Source organism: Gobius niger (assembly GCF_951799975.1).
Source record: "Gobius niger genome assembly, chromosome: 9".
In the NCBI taxonomy this organism is placed as follows: domain Eukaryota; kingdom Metazoa; phylum Chordata; class Actinopteri; order Gobiiformes; family Gobiidae; genus Gobius; species Gobius niger.
Genome location: NC_136860.1, coordinates 35512470 through 35527910, shown reverse-complemented (window position 1 = coordinate 35527910; position 15441 = coordinate 35512470). Strand labels below are relative to the sequence as shown.

The 15441-nt window shown below is 39.8% G+C and overlaps 1 protein-coding gene across 1 annotated transcript in view; it reads right to left on the bottom strand.

Annotated features, from left to right (window-relative positions):
* trappc10 (trafficking protein particle complex subunit 10) overlaps positions 1 to 15441 on the bottom strand; it is a 62543-nt gene that overhangs the window by 29759 nt on the left and 17343 nt on the right. Inside the window, exons 4-10 of the mRNA XM_079563358.1 lie at positions 8797 to 8996; positions 7053 to 7248; positions 5507 to 5618; positions 4299 to 4546; positions 2308 to 2454; positions 298 to 412; positions 28 to 104 (exon numbers count right to left, since the gene is read on the bottom strand). Coding sequence (XP_079419484.1) covers positions 28 to 104; positions 298 to 412; positions 2308 to 2454; positions 4299 to 4546; positions 5507 to 5618; positions 7053 to 7248; positions 8797 to 8996 — 1095 coding nt within the window. The remainder of the gene's footprint in view (positions 1 to 27; positions 105 to 297; positions 413 to 2307; positions 2455 to 4298; positions 4547 to 5506; positions 5619 to 7052; positions 7249 to 8796; positions 8997 to 15441) is intronic.

Genomic DNA, 15441 nt, shown 5'->3' with positions numbered 1-15441 from the left:
ACAAATGGTGCAACATGGACGACTTACAAGATAGTGTCGTTCGAAAGCTTCCACAGACGATAAAGCTTCTTTCAGTTTCTTGTACGGACTCTGCAGGCTGTTCACTGCAAAACAAAGAGCACACAGAAACGTTATAGGATTTAATTCAATTCACGACATGGAGGAGAGCGTGTTTGGATATGAACCCTCCCCTTTATAAGTTTAGCTTTGGCATGAATTGAAAGCATTGGTAAAAAGCCCTATAAAACAAAGCTAACATTAAAGACTAATTTTATTCGATGTCATCGTGTCTCGTACCGGTCTCCGGCCTCTCGTCTCCCAGTCCGGCCAGCAGGTCCACGGTCCGGTTCAGGTCTTCAGACGTGGGGCCTTTCTCTGAGACCAGCCCACACAGCTCCCCCAGACACTTCAACTGCACAGGAGAACGTGGACACACTTTCATTAATGACCTTTAAAAGTGAGAAACATCCTAAACTTATCACCTGAACCGAGAGGATCTTTTTCCTCACGTCATCAGGTTTTTTTTTCCGTCATTTTTTTGTTGGGTATTCAACTCATTTTTGTAACTTTTGGTCATTTTTTGTCACATTTTTGTCACATTTTTATCACATTTTTGTCGTTTTTTTGCCACATTTTTATCACATTTTTGAAATTTTTTGTCACATTTTTATCATTTTTATCACATTTTTGTCACATTTATATCACATTTTTATCATTTTTGTCACATTTTTTCAAGTTTCAAGTTTAATGGTTTTGTATAGCCCAATATCACAACAGAAGTCGCCTCACAGGGCTTTTCGTCAATTTTTTGTCAATTTCTTGTGACATTTTTGTGACATTTTTGCCAATGTTTGTCAATGTTTTCTCACTTTTTTGTCACATTTCCATCATTGTTTTCGTCTCAGCTTTTTCACAGCTTTTTTCCAGAAGCTTCTGGACTGGGGTAAAGCCAAACAGGAGAATTAGGGGAAATGTGGAAGAGCTTGGTCGCTAACATCCTAAACTTATCACACCTCAACACTGACACAGGAGTCTACAGGAAACCAGCGGCACGGGGACCCCTGGGGGCACTTGAAAAATTATCAAGAGGTAATTGGAATTATGTCAGATTAAAAAGGAAGTTCAAACCGACTGCTATAAGAACAACATTTTGAAAGGATTTTTCCTTTTTTTTGGAAAATATATACATTTCATTTTTTTCATTTATTTATTCATTTGAGCAGAAAAAGTATGTCAACATTTTACAGAAAGAAAAAACGCAAAACAAGACTTTGTGCTCAAAAGGAGTAGGAAGAAGTTCAAAGAATTAAACCTGCCCCTTATCTCTCATTCAAGTAATCGTCACATAAACTTTCCGCTCATGCAGGAAACCGATGCATGAGTCTGAGCTTACATATATGATCGTACAAAATGTCAAAGAATTTCATCATTTACAGTTACCAAGAAATAAAAATAAAGGATTTATAATTTACAGTCGTAAATAAATAAATACACCATATGGTACATAAGAGTTATGCCAAGGCACATTTCTCTTTCGTTCTGATCACACAAAAATATATATAATATCGCTCAGCCCTGCTTTACCAACTATACCCACATGTACAAGCTCCGTATAACCATGTAGAAATAGAAACTATCTGTCCATAGTCATTCACTTAAGATTGGCAGGGAAAGGGAGAGAAAAAAGACATGTAAACATCCTTGAAGTATACATCGTATATGTAATCCATGAACATACTGGAAACATGTGTTTTGTCCATTGTCATGTAAACTTGAACTATAAATATAATAATATATACATTTTAGCTTTATTTCTAACACACATGTGGTTGTTTTTTTTTACTGATAAAGAGCAAAAATGAATCCCATGAAATAAATCTGCAACTTCCTCTAGGTGGGGGGTGTGCAGAGAACCACTGTCGGGAACCACTGTCTTAAACTTCAACTTTAATATTAATTGACATTAAAACTATCTTAACAAATACTTGGAAATACAGAACATGTGTTTTAATTTGATCACAATTCTTTAATGACTTTTCATGCTTTATCCTGTTCAGCCTCCCTACAGCAGCCAGCAGGGGGCACTGTTTGAACGTGTTTGAACTCCATAATAATGAGGGATCAGATCATTACAGGTTATAACTTTGTGAATAAAGCTCATAATAAACATAAACACAGACTTTAACCATGTTTTGATAGAAAAGAAACAAAGATGTGATAGTTGATTGAGGTTGTATGAAGCTAAAATAAGTGTAAAATAAGGGTAAAACAGGGGTAAAATAATGGTGTACTGATGGTGTGGCTCACCTTGTCAGTCGCGTAGGCCCACAGACCCACAGTGTGGGAGCAGTTGGCTGCCAGCTGTGCCTGGTCACAGCAGCCTTCGATTCTGTGCAAAACCTCCAGACAGCTCAGGAACACCCAGCAGTCCAGCGCCCCCTCCAGGACGGACACCTGAACAACGAGGAACACGTCATTCTAAAGGACTCTAGGACAGGGGTGGGCAAGTCTGTGTGGTGGAGGCCGATTTTCATCATCGCCAGATCCACTGAAGCCCAAAGTAAAGAACAATTTTCTGCAAATGCCAATGTTTTGCCTGTGTAGTGCCTCATTTGAAAGCTAAGGCCTAATTGTAACTTTTTGTTGCGTTGTCGCTGCTCTTTTATCCATTTTTTGAAGCGTTTTGGGATTTTTTAGGTGGGTTTTTTAAAAGCATTTTTGCCCTGTTTTCTCGTCACTTTTTATCGCTCTTTAGTCACTTTTGTTGTTGTTTTATTGTTACTTTTCTGGCCTGTTTTGGTCACTCTTTTGTTGTGTTTATGTTGCTTTTTCGTCACTTTGTTGTTGTGTTTCAATGCCATTTTGATGCTTTCTTTTCAAGGTGATTTTAGATTTGGGTAAAGCCAAACGGGGGAAATGTGCTCAGTTCAGGTGGGAGTTAAGAGGTTAAAAATCATATGTAAACAGTAACATTTTGTATTTATATTATACTGGTTTTACACAATAACCACCAAAGTAAAAAGCGGCTCATCTCCCCCCACTTCCCCGACTTTGGCAGGTATGTGAGCAAATTCATCTTGGGGGCCAGAGGTTCTGTGCTGGAGGGCCGGATTCGGCCCCCGGGCCTGAGGTTGCCTACCCCTGCTCTCGGATCTATGCATTTATCATTTTTTGGTCACATTTTTTATCACATTTTTGTATCTTTGTAATTTTTTGTCATATTTTTATCACTTTTTATCACATTTTTGTCATTTTTTTTTATCACATTTTTGTCACATTTTTTATCACATTTTTGTCACTTTGTCATTTTTTTTGTCAAATTTTTGTCATATTTTTTGTCACATTTTTGTCATTTTTTGTCACATTTTTGTCACATTTTTGTCACATTTTTGTCATTTTTTGTCACATTTTTGTCACATTTTTTGTCACATTTTTGTCACTTTTTTGTCATTTTTTCGTCAATTTTTTGTCATTTTTTGTCAATTTTTTGTCAATTTTTTGTCCATTTCGTGTGACGGATTTGGCCCCCGGGCCTGAGGTTGCCTACCCCTGCTCTAGGATCTATGCATTTATCATTTTTTGGTCACATTTTTTATCACATTTTTGTATCTTTTTTGTCATTTTTTGTCAAATTTTTGTCATATTTTTTGTCACATTTTTGTCATTTTTTGTCATTTTTTTGTCAAAGTTTTGTCATATTTTTTATCACATTTTTTGTCACATTTTTGTCATTTTTTGTCATATATTTATCATATTTTTGTCACATTTTTGTCATTTTTTTTATCACATTTTTGTCATTTTTTTATCACATTTTTATCACATTTTTGTCACATTTTTTGTCACATTTTTATCACATTTTTGTCACATTTTTTGTCACATTTTTATCACATTTTTGTCACATTTTTGTCACATTTTTGTCATTTTTTGTCACATTTTTGTCACATTTTTATCACATTTTTGTCATTTTTTGGTCACATTTTTTGTCAATTTTTTGTAATTTTTTTGTCACATTTTTGTCATTTTTTGTCACATTTTTGTAATTGTTTTTGTCATTTTTGGGTCAAATTTGTATCAAATTTTTGTAATTTTTTTGTAATTTTTTTGTAATTTTTTGTCATTTTTGTCATTTTTTTGTCACATTTTTGTCATTTTTTTGTCCATTTTTTGTCAATTTCGTGTGACGGATTTGGCCCCCGGGCCTGAGGTTGCCTACCCCTGCTCAAGGATCTATGCATTTATCATTTCTAAAACATTCTCATTTTGAGTCTGGATCCGGCCCTGAGTGTGAAACCTCGCACCTCCAGCAGCCTCAGCTCCTGGACGCAGTTGTGCAGCAGCTCCAGCGCCCTCTGCGTGACCTCCCAGGGCCGCTGCAGGAAGATGAGCAGAGTGCACTGTCGGGAGAAGAGGTAGCTGCGCAGGTCCAGCAGACTGGCCTCTCCTTTCTGGATCAGGTCCCTCTTCTCCATGTCGATGGGCCGCCGCAGCAGCAGGCCGTTCCAGCAGCGGACGGGGGCGCAGAACGAGCCCAGCCAGTTCGCCGTGTCTGGGGAGAAAGACGGGAGACGATGCATGGTAGGGCTTAAATACGGAGGTGCACAGCGACTACATCCTGAAGCGAGGAAGAAATAAAGCCAAAAGTAACAAAAATGTAAGAGAAATGTGCTGAAAATGTGACAAAAAAGTAACAAAAAAGTGTCAAAAAAGTGACGAAAATGTGACAAAAATGTGATGAAAATGTGACAAAAATGTGACAAAAATTTGAAAAAATGTGACGAAAATGTGACAAAAATTTGACAAAAATGTGACGAAAATGTGACAAAAAATTGAAAAAATGTGATGAAAATGTGACAAAAATGTGCTGAAAATTTGACAAAAATTTGACAAAAATGTGGGGAAAAAATGACAAAAATGTGATGAAAATTTGAAAAAATGTAATGAAAATTTGAAAAAAATGTGATGAAAATTTGAAAAAATGTGATGAAAATGTGACAAAAATGTGATGAAAATTTGAAAAAATGTAATGAAAATTTGAAAAAAATCTGATGAAAATTTGAAAAAATGTGATGAAAATTTGAAGAAATGTGATGAAAATGTGACAAAAATGTGATGAAAATTTGACAAAATGTGATGAAAATTTGACAAAATTTGATGAAAATGTGATGAAAATGTGACAAAAATGTGATGAAATTTGACAAAAATTTGACAAAAATGTGAGGAAAAAAATGACAAAAATGTGATGAAAATTTGAAAAAATGTGATGAAAATTTGAAAAAAATTTGATGAAAATTTGACAAAAATGTGATGAAAATTTGAAAAAAAATTGACAAAAATGTGATTAAAATTTGAAAAAAAATGATGAAAATTTGAAAAAATGTGATGAAAATGTGACAAAAATGTGATGAAAATTTAAAAAAATGTGATGAAAATTTGACAAAAATGTGACCAAAAAAGTGCATATGTAGGTGCACAGCGACTACATCCTGAAGGAAGAAGTAAAGCTTACCTCCGGCTCCGAAGTTGAGGACGTATTGCGTGAACAGAGCGTCGAGTTCGTCGTACTGAACTAAAGCGTCTTCAAACTGCTGCAGCATCTCAAAGACAAAGGCCAGCTCCTCCTGCAGAGACACAAACATGTACGGCGGGTTCATAAAGGACTTCTCATGTTTCGATTCATTTCAGGGGCGGACCGGTCATATGTCCATTCTGGAAGAGCACAGAAGGGCCACTGGCTCGAGGGCCACCGGTCCCGCCTCAACCGAGCTTTACCCAAATCTTTTAATATAGTCGCACATTTTCTCCAGTTTGGCTTTACCCCAGTCCAAAAGGTTCTGGAAAAAAGGTGTGAAAATAGCAACAAAACTGAGACGAAAATAATGATGGAAATGTGACAAAAAAGTGAGAAAAATGTATGAAAAAGTGGCAAAAATGTGACAAAAAATTACACAAAATGTAACAAAGAAATACAAAAATTTGATAAAAAATTTACGAAAAAGTGAAAAGATGTGATAAAAAGACAAAAATGTGATTAAAAATGTGACAAAAAAAATTACAAAAAATTGACAAAAAATGCCCAAGAAATGACAAAAAATGTGACCAAAAAAATGACAAAAATTTGATTAAAAAAAATGACAAGTGAAAAAAATTTGACCAAAAAATGACAAATGTGACAAAAATGTGACAAAAAAATGATAAAAATGTGACAAAAAATTACAAAAAATTGACAAAAAACGACAAAAAAATTACAAAAAAAATTACAAAATGTGATAAAAAATGTGACAAAAAATACAAAAAATTGACAAAAAATGACCAAGAAATGACAAAAAATGTGACAAAAATGTGATAAAAAATTTACCAAAAAAATGACTAAAAAACGAACCAAAAAATGCCCAAAATGTAACAAAAAAAATGACAAAAAATGGATTTAAAAAAATGACGAAAAAGTGAAAAAAATGTGACTAAAAAATGACAAATGTGACAAAAATGTGACAAAAAAATGACAAAAATGTGACAAAAAATGACCCAAAAAAATGACAAAAAAGTTACAAAAATGAGTTGAACACCCAACAAAAAAATGATGGGAAAAAAATCCGATGACGTGCGGAAAAAGATCCTCTCGGTTCAGGCGGGAGTTAAGAGGTTAAGAAAGTTTCCTGTATCTGTTAATATCGGCAGATACTCAAACCTCCAGTATCGGTATCGGAAGCACAAGAGCTGGATCGGTGCATCTCTAAACTGAAGGCTGCTTCTTTAAAGTCTGATATAAACTGAAGCATAAACATTTGATTTGATAGTTACACCAAAAAGTCTTCAAAAAATCATTTTTGCGACGTCTGAGCACCAGAGTTTGAAGAAGACTTCGTTTGTGTAAATAACAGAGTGTTCGTGCTCAGGGAGAGAGAGAAGGCAGTGTTTGGGAAATGGCCAAAGAGTCGATGGAGCCTCAGAAAATCAGCCCCAGAGAACATAAGGGGAATGTGCAAAGTGTTTTCGAGACGAGGGAGGAAAAAGCTAACACAGCAAAAAAATAAAAAGTCAGTGATGTATCTCACCTGGACCATGAAGTATTCGCAGAAGCTCCAGCCCGGCTGAGTCCTCTTCTCCCGCAGCGTCCTCATGTCGTCTTCGAAGCGGCCCAGGTTTTTGGTGAAGGACATGAGCAGGAGTGTCCTTAGCTTCAGCAGCAGAGCGCTCCAGGACTCCTGAGAGCGGGACGAGTCCTTCAGGGGCTCCGACAGGACCACGCACCTGGAATACAAGAGGGTACCTTTAAATCACACCCGGAATACAAGAGAGTACCTTTAAATCACACCCGGAATACAAGAGAGTACCTTTAAATCACACCTGGCATGAAGAGAAAACTGCTGAAACACACCTAGGAATCAGGGACTTGGTTGCCTAAGTTACGAACAATAACCACGGGCTGCATCTTGTACAATACATTTTATACAAACAAGAGCTTTTCGCCAGAAAGAACAATGAACCATTACTACCTCTAACTTTAATGTCACAAACCCACTTTTCATTCAGATTTGTGACCAACCAGGATAAAGGGGAAATTTCTATTTTACTTTCTATTTGGACACAACCTGAAACTTCAGAACAAACTATTATGTCCAATTTCATCCAAAAATGCAGCTGGATCTGCGTTGGACAATAGCTTTTATGTTTTAATCAATTGACAAATTATCGTGGACACTCTTAACTCATTGACTGCCAATGACGTCTATAGATGTTAATTGAAATCCGAAAGTTGACTGCCAATGACGTCTGAGCTAACACGCTGTGGTTTTCTCCCGGAGCTAATTGTAGATGATGTGAGTAATAAACTACAACATCAGCCCGGCTCAGTGTGTGATCATTGTTCTTTATTGACTTTATTTGTGCATATTTCTTGTTTTCACGTGAGGACCGGAGGTTTAGCTTAGCATTAGCTTTCTCCGGTGGTAATGCTACAACAGGCGTCCTCGAGGCCCAAACACATTCCCAGCGCAGATTCAGCCTCTGAAATAACCTTTCTTGTCGCCGCTTTTAATCCTGGTGTTTAGATAAAGAAACACTGATGTTTCTTTGTAAAAGTCCCAGAGCGGCTGTAGCTCCGGTTCACAAAGAAGCTAAACCGTGACTTGTGACTTGTTTACATCTGTGGGGCCGGCGTAGGATCTGCCCCGGTGGCTCAGCTACAACATACGTGGAAGCTCCTGATTGGTCGACGCTCCCAAATTTCTCCAAAAAGCTCAACATTTCCCAACTCGAGCGTCAGCCGCGCTCGACGCCCTGGAGGCGTCAAAAGCTTTACCAAGCGGGAAAAACCTCAAAACGCGCCGCACAGGAGGCGCGTGACGCGCTGTGGGACATCTTGACGCCCCCTCGAGGCGCGTCCTCCATGTATTTTAAATGTAAACCTGACGCTCTCGGAGGTGCCGGCCGCGTTTGGTGTGGACGCAGCACAATGCTGCCACCTAGTGACTCAGTAAAAGAGCTAGGTGGCAGCATTGCTCTTTCGTTTTCTCAGCTTTTTGGTCAGAAAACAGCATTTTTGGTGATTTCACATTTTCTACGGACGAATACTAAAGCATGGAAAGAGGTACAAACAACCTTTTTTTTTAGATGAAAGAAGAGAGTCTGATCTTTCTTTTGGTGGGTTTTGTGTTGACATAGACTTAGACCTAAATGTTCTGTGGGTCTGTGGTTGGCAGTCAATGAGTTAATGGGAATAGAACAATATTCAATCACCGCTGGGAAAACAAGAGTTAAGACGATTAAGTTGATATAATGTAGGACATAATCTCTCACCTGTCGTTCTGCTTGTTGCAGAAGTCGCTGCGGATCTTGTCGACGATGGAGGAGCGCGGCAGGATGTTGGTCTTGTTCTTCTTCTTGGTTTCGTTGTTCTCCACGACGATGATGACCCAGTCGGCCGATCCGTGCGTCCGTAAACTGTTCTGCCACCGCAGCATGTCCTCCTTCACCGAGCCTTTGTACGCCTCTGTGTCCTGAGAGGAGAGAGTGGAACTGTCAACTACAACCACCATACTGATCATACTGAAACATGTAAACAGTGAGTTTTCCTCTTAAATCATCCACTGGCACGTTTGTGTTGAAGGATCTCCATGTTGCAGTGACACTTACAGACTGGGATCGGAAATATATGAGCCATCTGTGAGACACTGCAGGTGAAAAATATAAAAACTTGTGCTGCCATTTGCTGATATAAATCAAAAGAACAATGCCTTGTTTCTTTGGGTTCAAAGCTCAATTAATCAGGCGGGAAATTAGACACTTAAAATCACTCACTCCAAGATTGGAAAGTTCGCAGGAGCGTCTAAAGTGGAGATATTGTCACAAGAGTGAAATGAAAAGCTAATTTTGAGGACTGCATTTTCACGTGTCTCGCCTTAAAGCAGAACTAAGAAACTTGTTTACCTTAAAGAGGGGGTATTATGCTTTTTTCAGCCACATAGCACCAGTCTATAGCACACTACAATGATGACGAAACCTTCTGTTGGTCTGTCAATGCAGTAAATTAGAATAACTGCCTTGTATGAAATTGCTCTTTCAAAATGGCGTAGCAAATGACTTGAAATAGGCCTCTGTCTCTTTAAGAACCTCTGACCCTTTCCGACACGCCCCCTCCACACGCTGTCTGTGGCATCACAACAACACTGCGCTCGTTGTCTCAACAGTATTGAAACTACGATCGGTGCATTTTAATTTTTATTGTTGGAAAGGAGCTACTGTTTATCACTTTGTGAACAATGGCCACACAGGATATTATTTGGAGACGAACCTTCCACACCGGACGCTTGGAAGAGGCTCTTGCCTGAAAAATAACTGCTGTTTGGAGGCTCTCTCTTTGCATCTGCCATGCCCTATGGATCTCTAACTATACCCCCATGAACGACACCAGGATCTGCAGGAGCCCATACGATTCAAAGACGGACATTATCTGTGCAGGTGGACAATGTTTTTTCGAGGTTACCCCGTTAGCTTGTTATAATCGACTACAGCTCATTGTTGATGAAAAGTCTGTAATAAACCACAAATGTGTAAAGCCAGGCTCATTGTGTGATCATCGTAAAGGCTGCTTCGAGTAGTTGCCTGCTTTATTGACGTTATTTGTGCATAATATGCTGCCTGTTTTCAATGACTGTTGTGAAGGTGAAGGTTGTTAGCTTGTCGCGGCTAATAGTGCCTTAGCTCCGGGAGAAAACCACTCGGCTACGACTCACTGTAGATGAAATGTGAGCAATAAACTACACAATCAACAAGCCAGGCTCCGTGTGTGATCATCATAAAGGTTGCTTCAAGCAGTTGCCTGTTTTAGTGACGTTTTCAATGCATAAGCTGCTTGTATTCAGTGAATTTTCCCGTTAGCTTATCGCGGCTAGCTTGTTAGCTCCGGGAGAAAACCACTCGGCTACGACTCACTGTAGATGAAATGTAAGCAATAAACTACGAAATCAACAAGCCCGGCTCAGTGTGTGATCATCATAAAGGCTGCTTCAAGCAGTTGCCTGTTTTAGTGACGTTTTCAATGCATAATATGCTGCTTGTATTCAGTGAAATATCCCGTTAGCTTGTCGCGGCTAGCTTGTTAGCTCCGGGAGAAAACCACTCGGCTATGACCCATTGTAGATGAAATGTGAGCAATAAACTTCCAAATCAACAAGCCTGGCTCCGTGTGTGATCATTGTTAAACGGTTCTTTATGTGTGTGGTGGTTTTATTGACTTTATTTGTGCATATTTCTCGTTTTCACGTGATGACTCGAGGTTTAGCTTAGCATTAGCTTTCTCCGGAGGCTCTGTGCATCATTAAGGCCCAGCGCAGAACCAGACACTGAAATAAGTGTTCTTGTCACCGGTTTTAATCCTGGGTGTTTAGGTAACAGAAACACTGATGTGTGTCTTTGTAAAAGTCTGCTGTGGCTCCGGTTCACAACACATGAAGCTAATCCTCCATGATGACTCTGTTTACATCTTAGGGCTAGACACTGCGGGGAGGGGGTTCTGCTGAGGAGCAGTGGTTGGTTACTCGGCTGGTGACGAAAGGTCGGAGGCGTATCCTGGAGGTCGAAGGCGTTTCCTGAAGGAATCAGGCGTTTTATCCCTAAAATGGCCGCCATCAGAGTTTCTACAGATTACTCGAAAATACGTGAATGTGCCAAGGCAACACTTCAGGCATGGTTTTAATGAGGGAATGACTTAATAACATGATGTAAAGCTTGAAAAAGTCGATTTTGCATAATACCCCCCCTTTAATAAATCCTTTCCGTGGTCCCTCTGGGTTTAATACAAGTGTTAATGGGATGATTGGGGGTAGAGATGCGCGGGTCGGCTTTTTTTCTGACCCGCACCAACCCGACCCGCTGTAATTTAAACCCGACCCAGCCGACCCGGAGAAAAGCCTCTCAGTTTGCCGACCCGACCCAACCCGACCCGTGCACATTAAAAAACTGCTGCATGAGTCTCGCTGCAGCTGGATATCACTCAAACGTGACCACGCCACGTGACGCCGAGTTTACAGGAGAATTAGCACACGATACTTTGTTTTGCTACTTACTGCACCGCTGAAGATCTTTGAAATCACGAATGGACTTATCAGGAAACGAGAAGCAGAAACTCTCATGAGACTTTACTTCCACCACGTCATGGACGAGTCTTTCTGTCAAAGTAAACGGAGTTTGGACTAAAGTGGAGCAGCTTTACCTGACGCTAAGAAGCTCCTCAGGTCAGTAAGATGCTGTGTCTTTGATTTGTTTCACCTTGCCTCTTGTTGATGCATTACTTTCATCACGTGCGTGTCATTATGTCTTTGGGCACGGCTATTGTGACGCTTTTGTAGCGGTGATCAAAGTCAGACAGAAACAATCGGCCAGGTGACTCTAAACATAACATGCTAATGATACATTTACCCCTAAAACTAAACTAAACACAGTCAACTTTTGTGGCATTTATGGATAAGAATGCACTTTATGTAGTAAGCCAACAATATAAGGACAAAACCAAAAAAGTGCGCTTTGTGACCCGACCCACCCGCACCCGAAGTTTGCCGTAATTTTGAGGTCCCCGACCCGACCGAATCCGCGGGCACCGCGGGTTGACCGCGGGTTTCAGGTCAACCTGCGCATCTCTATTGGGGGGTCTTTCATGGTTTTCATGGTGTCCCTGGTGTCTCTGGCCAGAAAACCACATTTGCAACTTGACTGCCACCGGGTCGGAGCAGCAATACACACCAATAGAATCACAAGAAGAAGCTAACAGGCTAACGGGGAAAGCTAACTGCGGGCTAGCGCCACTTAAACAGTATTTATAGCCAAACTAGCAAAAAAACACAACATTATGACACCTGCAGTGGCACTTATGGCCTCTAGGGTGCACGACTTACTTAGTACTGCTTTAAAGTTGTTCACTTTGTGGAGGAAAGCTACACAAGCACAGAGAGAACATGCAAACTCCACACAGAAAGGCCCCATTGAGTCCGGGGATTGAACCCGGGTCCTTCTATATTCTGATATATCCGCAATATCATTATTAGGGGTCTGACCCAGGCCTACGGACTAAAATGCCACAGAAAACCCTCGTGGATAATGGTGCATTACTATTAAATTTAGTCAAAAATCTGTTCTCTAGCTTCTCTAGTTTCTGTGCAGGAGGTTTTCTGAATGGTGTGACGAGGAAAATGATCTCGCAACAGAGAAATGACACGAGCACAAGCCGAGCCTCAGGCAGTGTCTGGAAGTTCCGGATGAGACGTGTTGGCTGTGACTGACAGGTGATAACGACTCCGTCCGGCCCTCCAGAGCCATATTTCATCTATTTGTGGAACGAGAGTGAAACATTGGAACTGGAGTATCCCTGATGTTTATATCGGAGCTGCAGACCGTCTGCTCTGCTGTGCGTCTGCTGGAGTCAGTCTGATGTGACCTGTGGCACCGCCGCTGGAGAAGACTCGGAGATTTACAATTCATGAGGTGATACTGAAGTGTATTTACCCGGAGGCTGCAGCGCTCGGTCCTAAAAACAGGAAGTGAGATTCATACGAGATCTTCCTTACGCAGCAGCTTCACCGGCTCTGGAGTCTAACCTCGCACAGTCAGATTCATATCACGACTCGAAGCAGCTTTTACGCAAAAAGCTTCACAAAAACCTATTCACTGAACGTATTAGGGCGTCTTGAATGTTTCTGTGACGTTGATATTGGAGTTTGACTATAAACAATCCCAAAAACCTGGCCCTGAAATCCAGAGAGTGACTGACGGCTTAGAACGACAGCCACACCTCTGCCGGTCTGCCACAGGACGGCCTTTCCACAATCATTCATGAGTGAAGAGAAAATCCATTATGTAGATTAACCCCTTAACTCCCGCCTGAACCGAGCACATTTTCTCCAGTTTGGCTTTACCCCAATCCAAAAGCTTCTGGACAAAAGGTGTGAAAATAGCAACAAAACTGAGACGAAAACAATGATGGAAAAGTGAGAAAAAAGTGAGAAAACATTGGCAAAATAGTGATGAAAAATTGATGAAAAAGTGGCAAAAATGTCACAAGAAATTGACAAAAAAGTGCCGAAAAAATGACAAAAAATGTACAAAAATTGATGAAAAGTGCCAAAAATGTGACAAAAATATAAAAAAAAGGTCAAAAAAATTACCAAAAAATTACAAAAATGTGACAAAAAAGTGAGAAAACATTGACAAAAAAGTGACGAAAAATTGATGAAAAAGTGGCAAAGATGTCACAAATTTGACAAAAAATATGACAAAAAAACAAATGACAAAAATATAACAAAAAATGACCCCAAAAAATGACAAAAATGTGATAAAAATTTGACAAAATAATTACAAAAAATTGACAAAAAATTGATGAAAAAATGACAAAAAATGTGACAAAAAGGAGTTGAATACTCAACAAAAAAATGATGGAAAAAAACTGATGAAGTGAGGAAAAAGATCCTCTCGGTTCAGGCGGGAGTTAAGAGGTTAACCCCCCCCCCATCTTCAGCTTTACCCAAATCTAAGAAAAAATCTTGATTGGAGCCGACAGCCTTTAGGCCAGTGAAACGCCTCATTTGAAAGCATTTGAATAGCAATAAAACTGAGACGAAAACAATGATGGAAATGTGACAAAAAAGTGACCAAAAACAAATTTAAAAAATGACAAAAATGTGACAAAAAATGTGACAAAAAAATGACAAAAATGTGAGACGGGAGTTAAGAGGTTAACCCCCCCCACATCTTCGGCTTTACCCAAATCTAAGAAAAAAGCTAAACAGATATTTTTCCTCACATTGTTGCCGTCACTGTTTAGACTTTTTTCATCATCACACTTCAGTCATGCTTTTGTTGTGTTTGTCACATTTCATCCTTTTTTGTCATGTTTTGTCACTTTGTTGCTTTTTTTTTTAAATCACTCACTTTTTCCATCAGTTTATGACATTTTTTGTTTCTTTTCTGACCGTTTTTTCGTTGCTTTTTTTTTTTTACCCTTTTTTTTTTACACTTTTTTGACAATTTTTCTTTGCTTTTTGTTCATTTTCATCCCATTTTTGTCCGTGTTTTGACATTTTTTCAAGAAGCTTTTAGATTTGGAGAATCTGGAGAAAATGTGGTCGGTTCAGGCGGGGGTTTAGAAGACTGAACTCGTGATGATCATGTAATAAATAAGTAAATTACAGAATATGACGATCGCTTTGCCACAGGAAAACTCCAGAGGGGAAAGTCCTTTAGTTCAATGTGCGCACGTGATCGTCTAAAGGTCGTCAATAAAAAACTCAAAGCAGAACCAGAGAGTATTTATAATCACAAGCACAACTTCATTTAGAACTACTCTGACAAAATCTGTGTTGTTTTGTGGCCTCTTAGTTTGAGTCTTAAGGTCAGCACACACTACATGACTTTTCTAGTCGTAAACGATTTTATATAGAATGGGGGGTCCACACTACACGACTGGATTCAGGTCGATTATAGAACGTCTGGGGGTTCACACTTAACGAGCGTCTGTCGTCTCTACGGCTTCAAAACTGACCCCAAATCCACAAAGACAGGCCTGTGTTTGTGAGCGCGGGATAACGTGTGTGTCCCGATTGGTCAACGGTGTCAACAATGTCACAACACCGCAGCGCTAGCTTACTGCTACTACCAAGCTTCAACTGGGCTATAGTTCTGTCACATGGAGATAAAAGTCGGCGACAGGAAGAAGCGGGACGTATTTCAGTGGATTTAATAAGAAAAGGAGACGGGCGTCGACCTCAGGACGGAGGAGACGGAGGAGAAAGCGGGGAGGCTAGCCGCCGTTAGCCGCCGTTAGCCGCGAGGTGAAGCTAAACAGTTCGTCTCCAAACACAGTAAGAGCCGCTAAACTCTGTTCGTGGTTGAAATGTAGCTGGAAAAGGTGTTTGTCGTGAACTTTTGGTGATATAAAGTTGTGCTGTTTCGTGT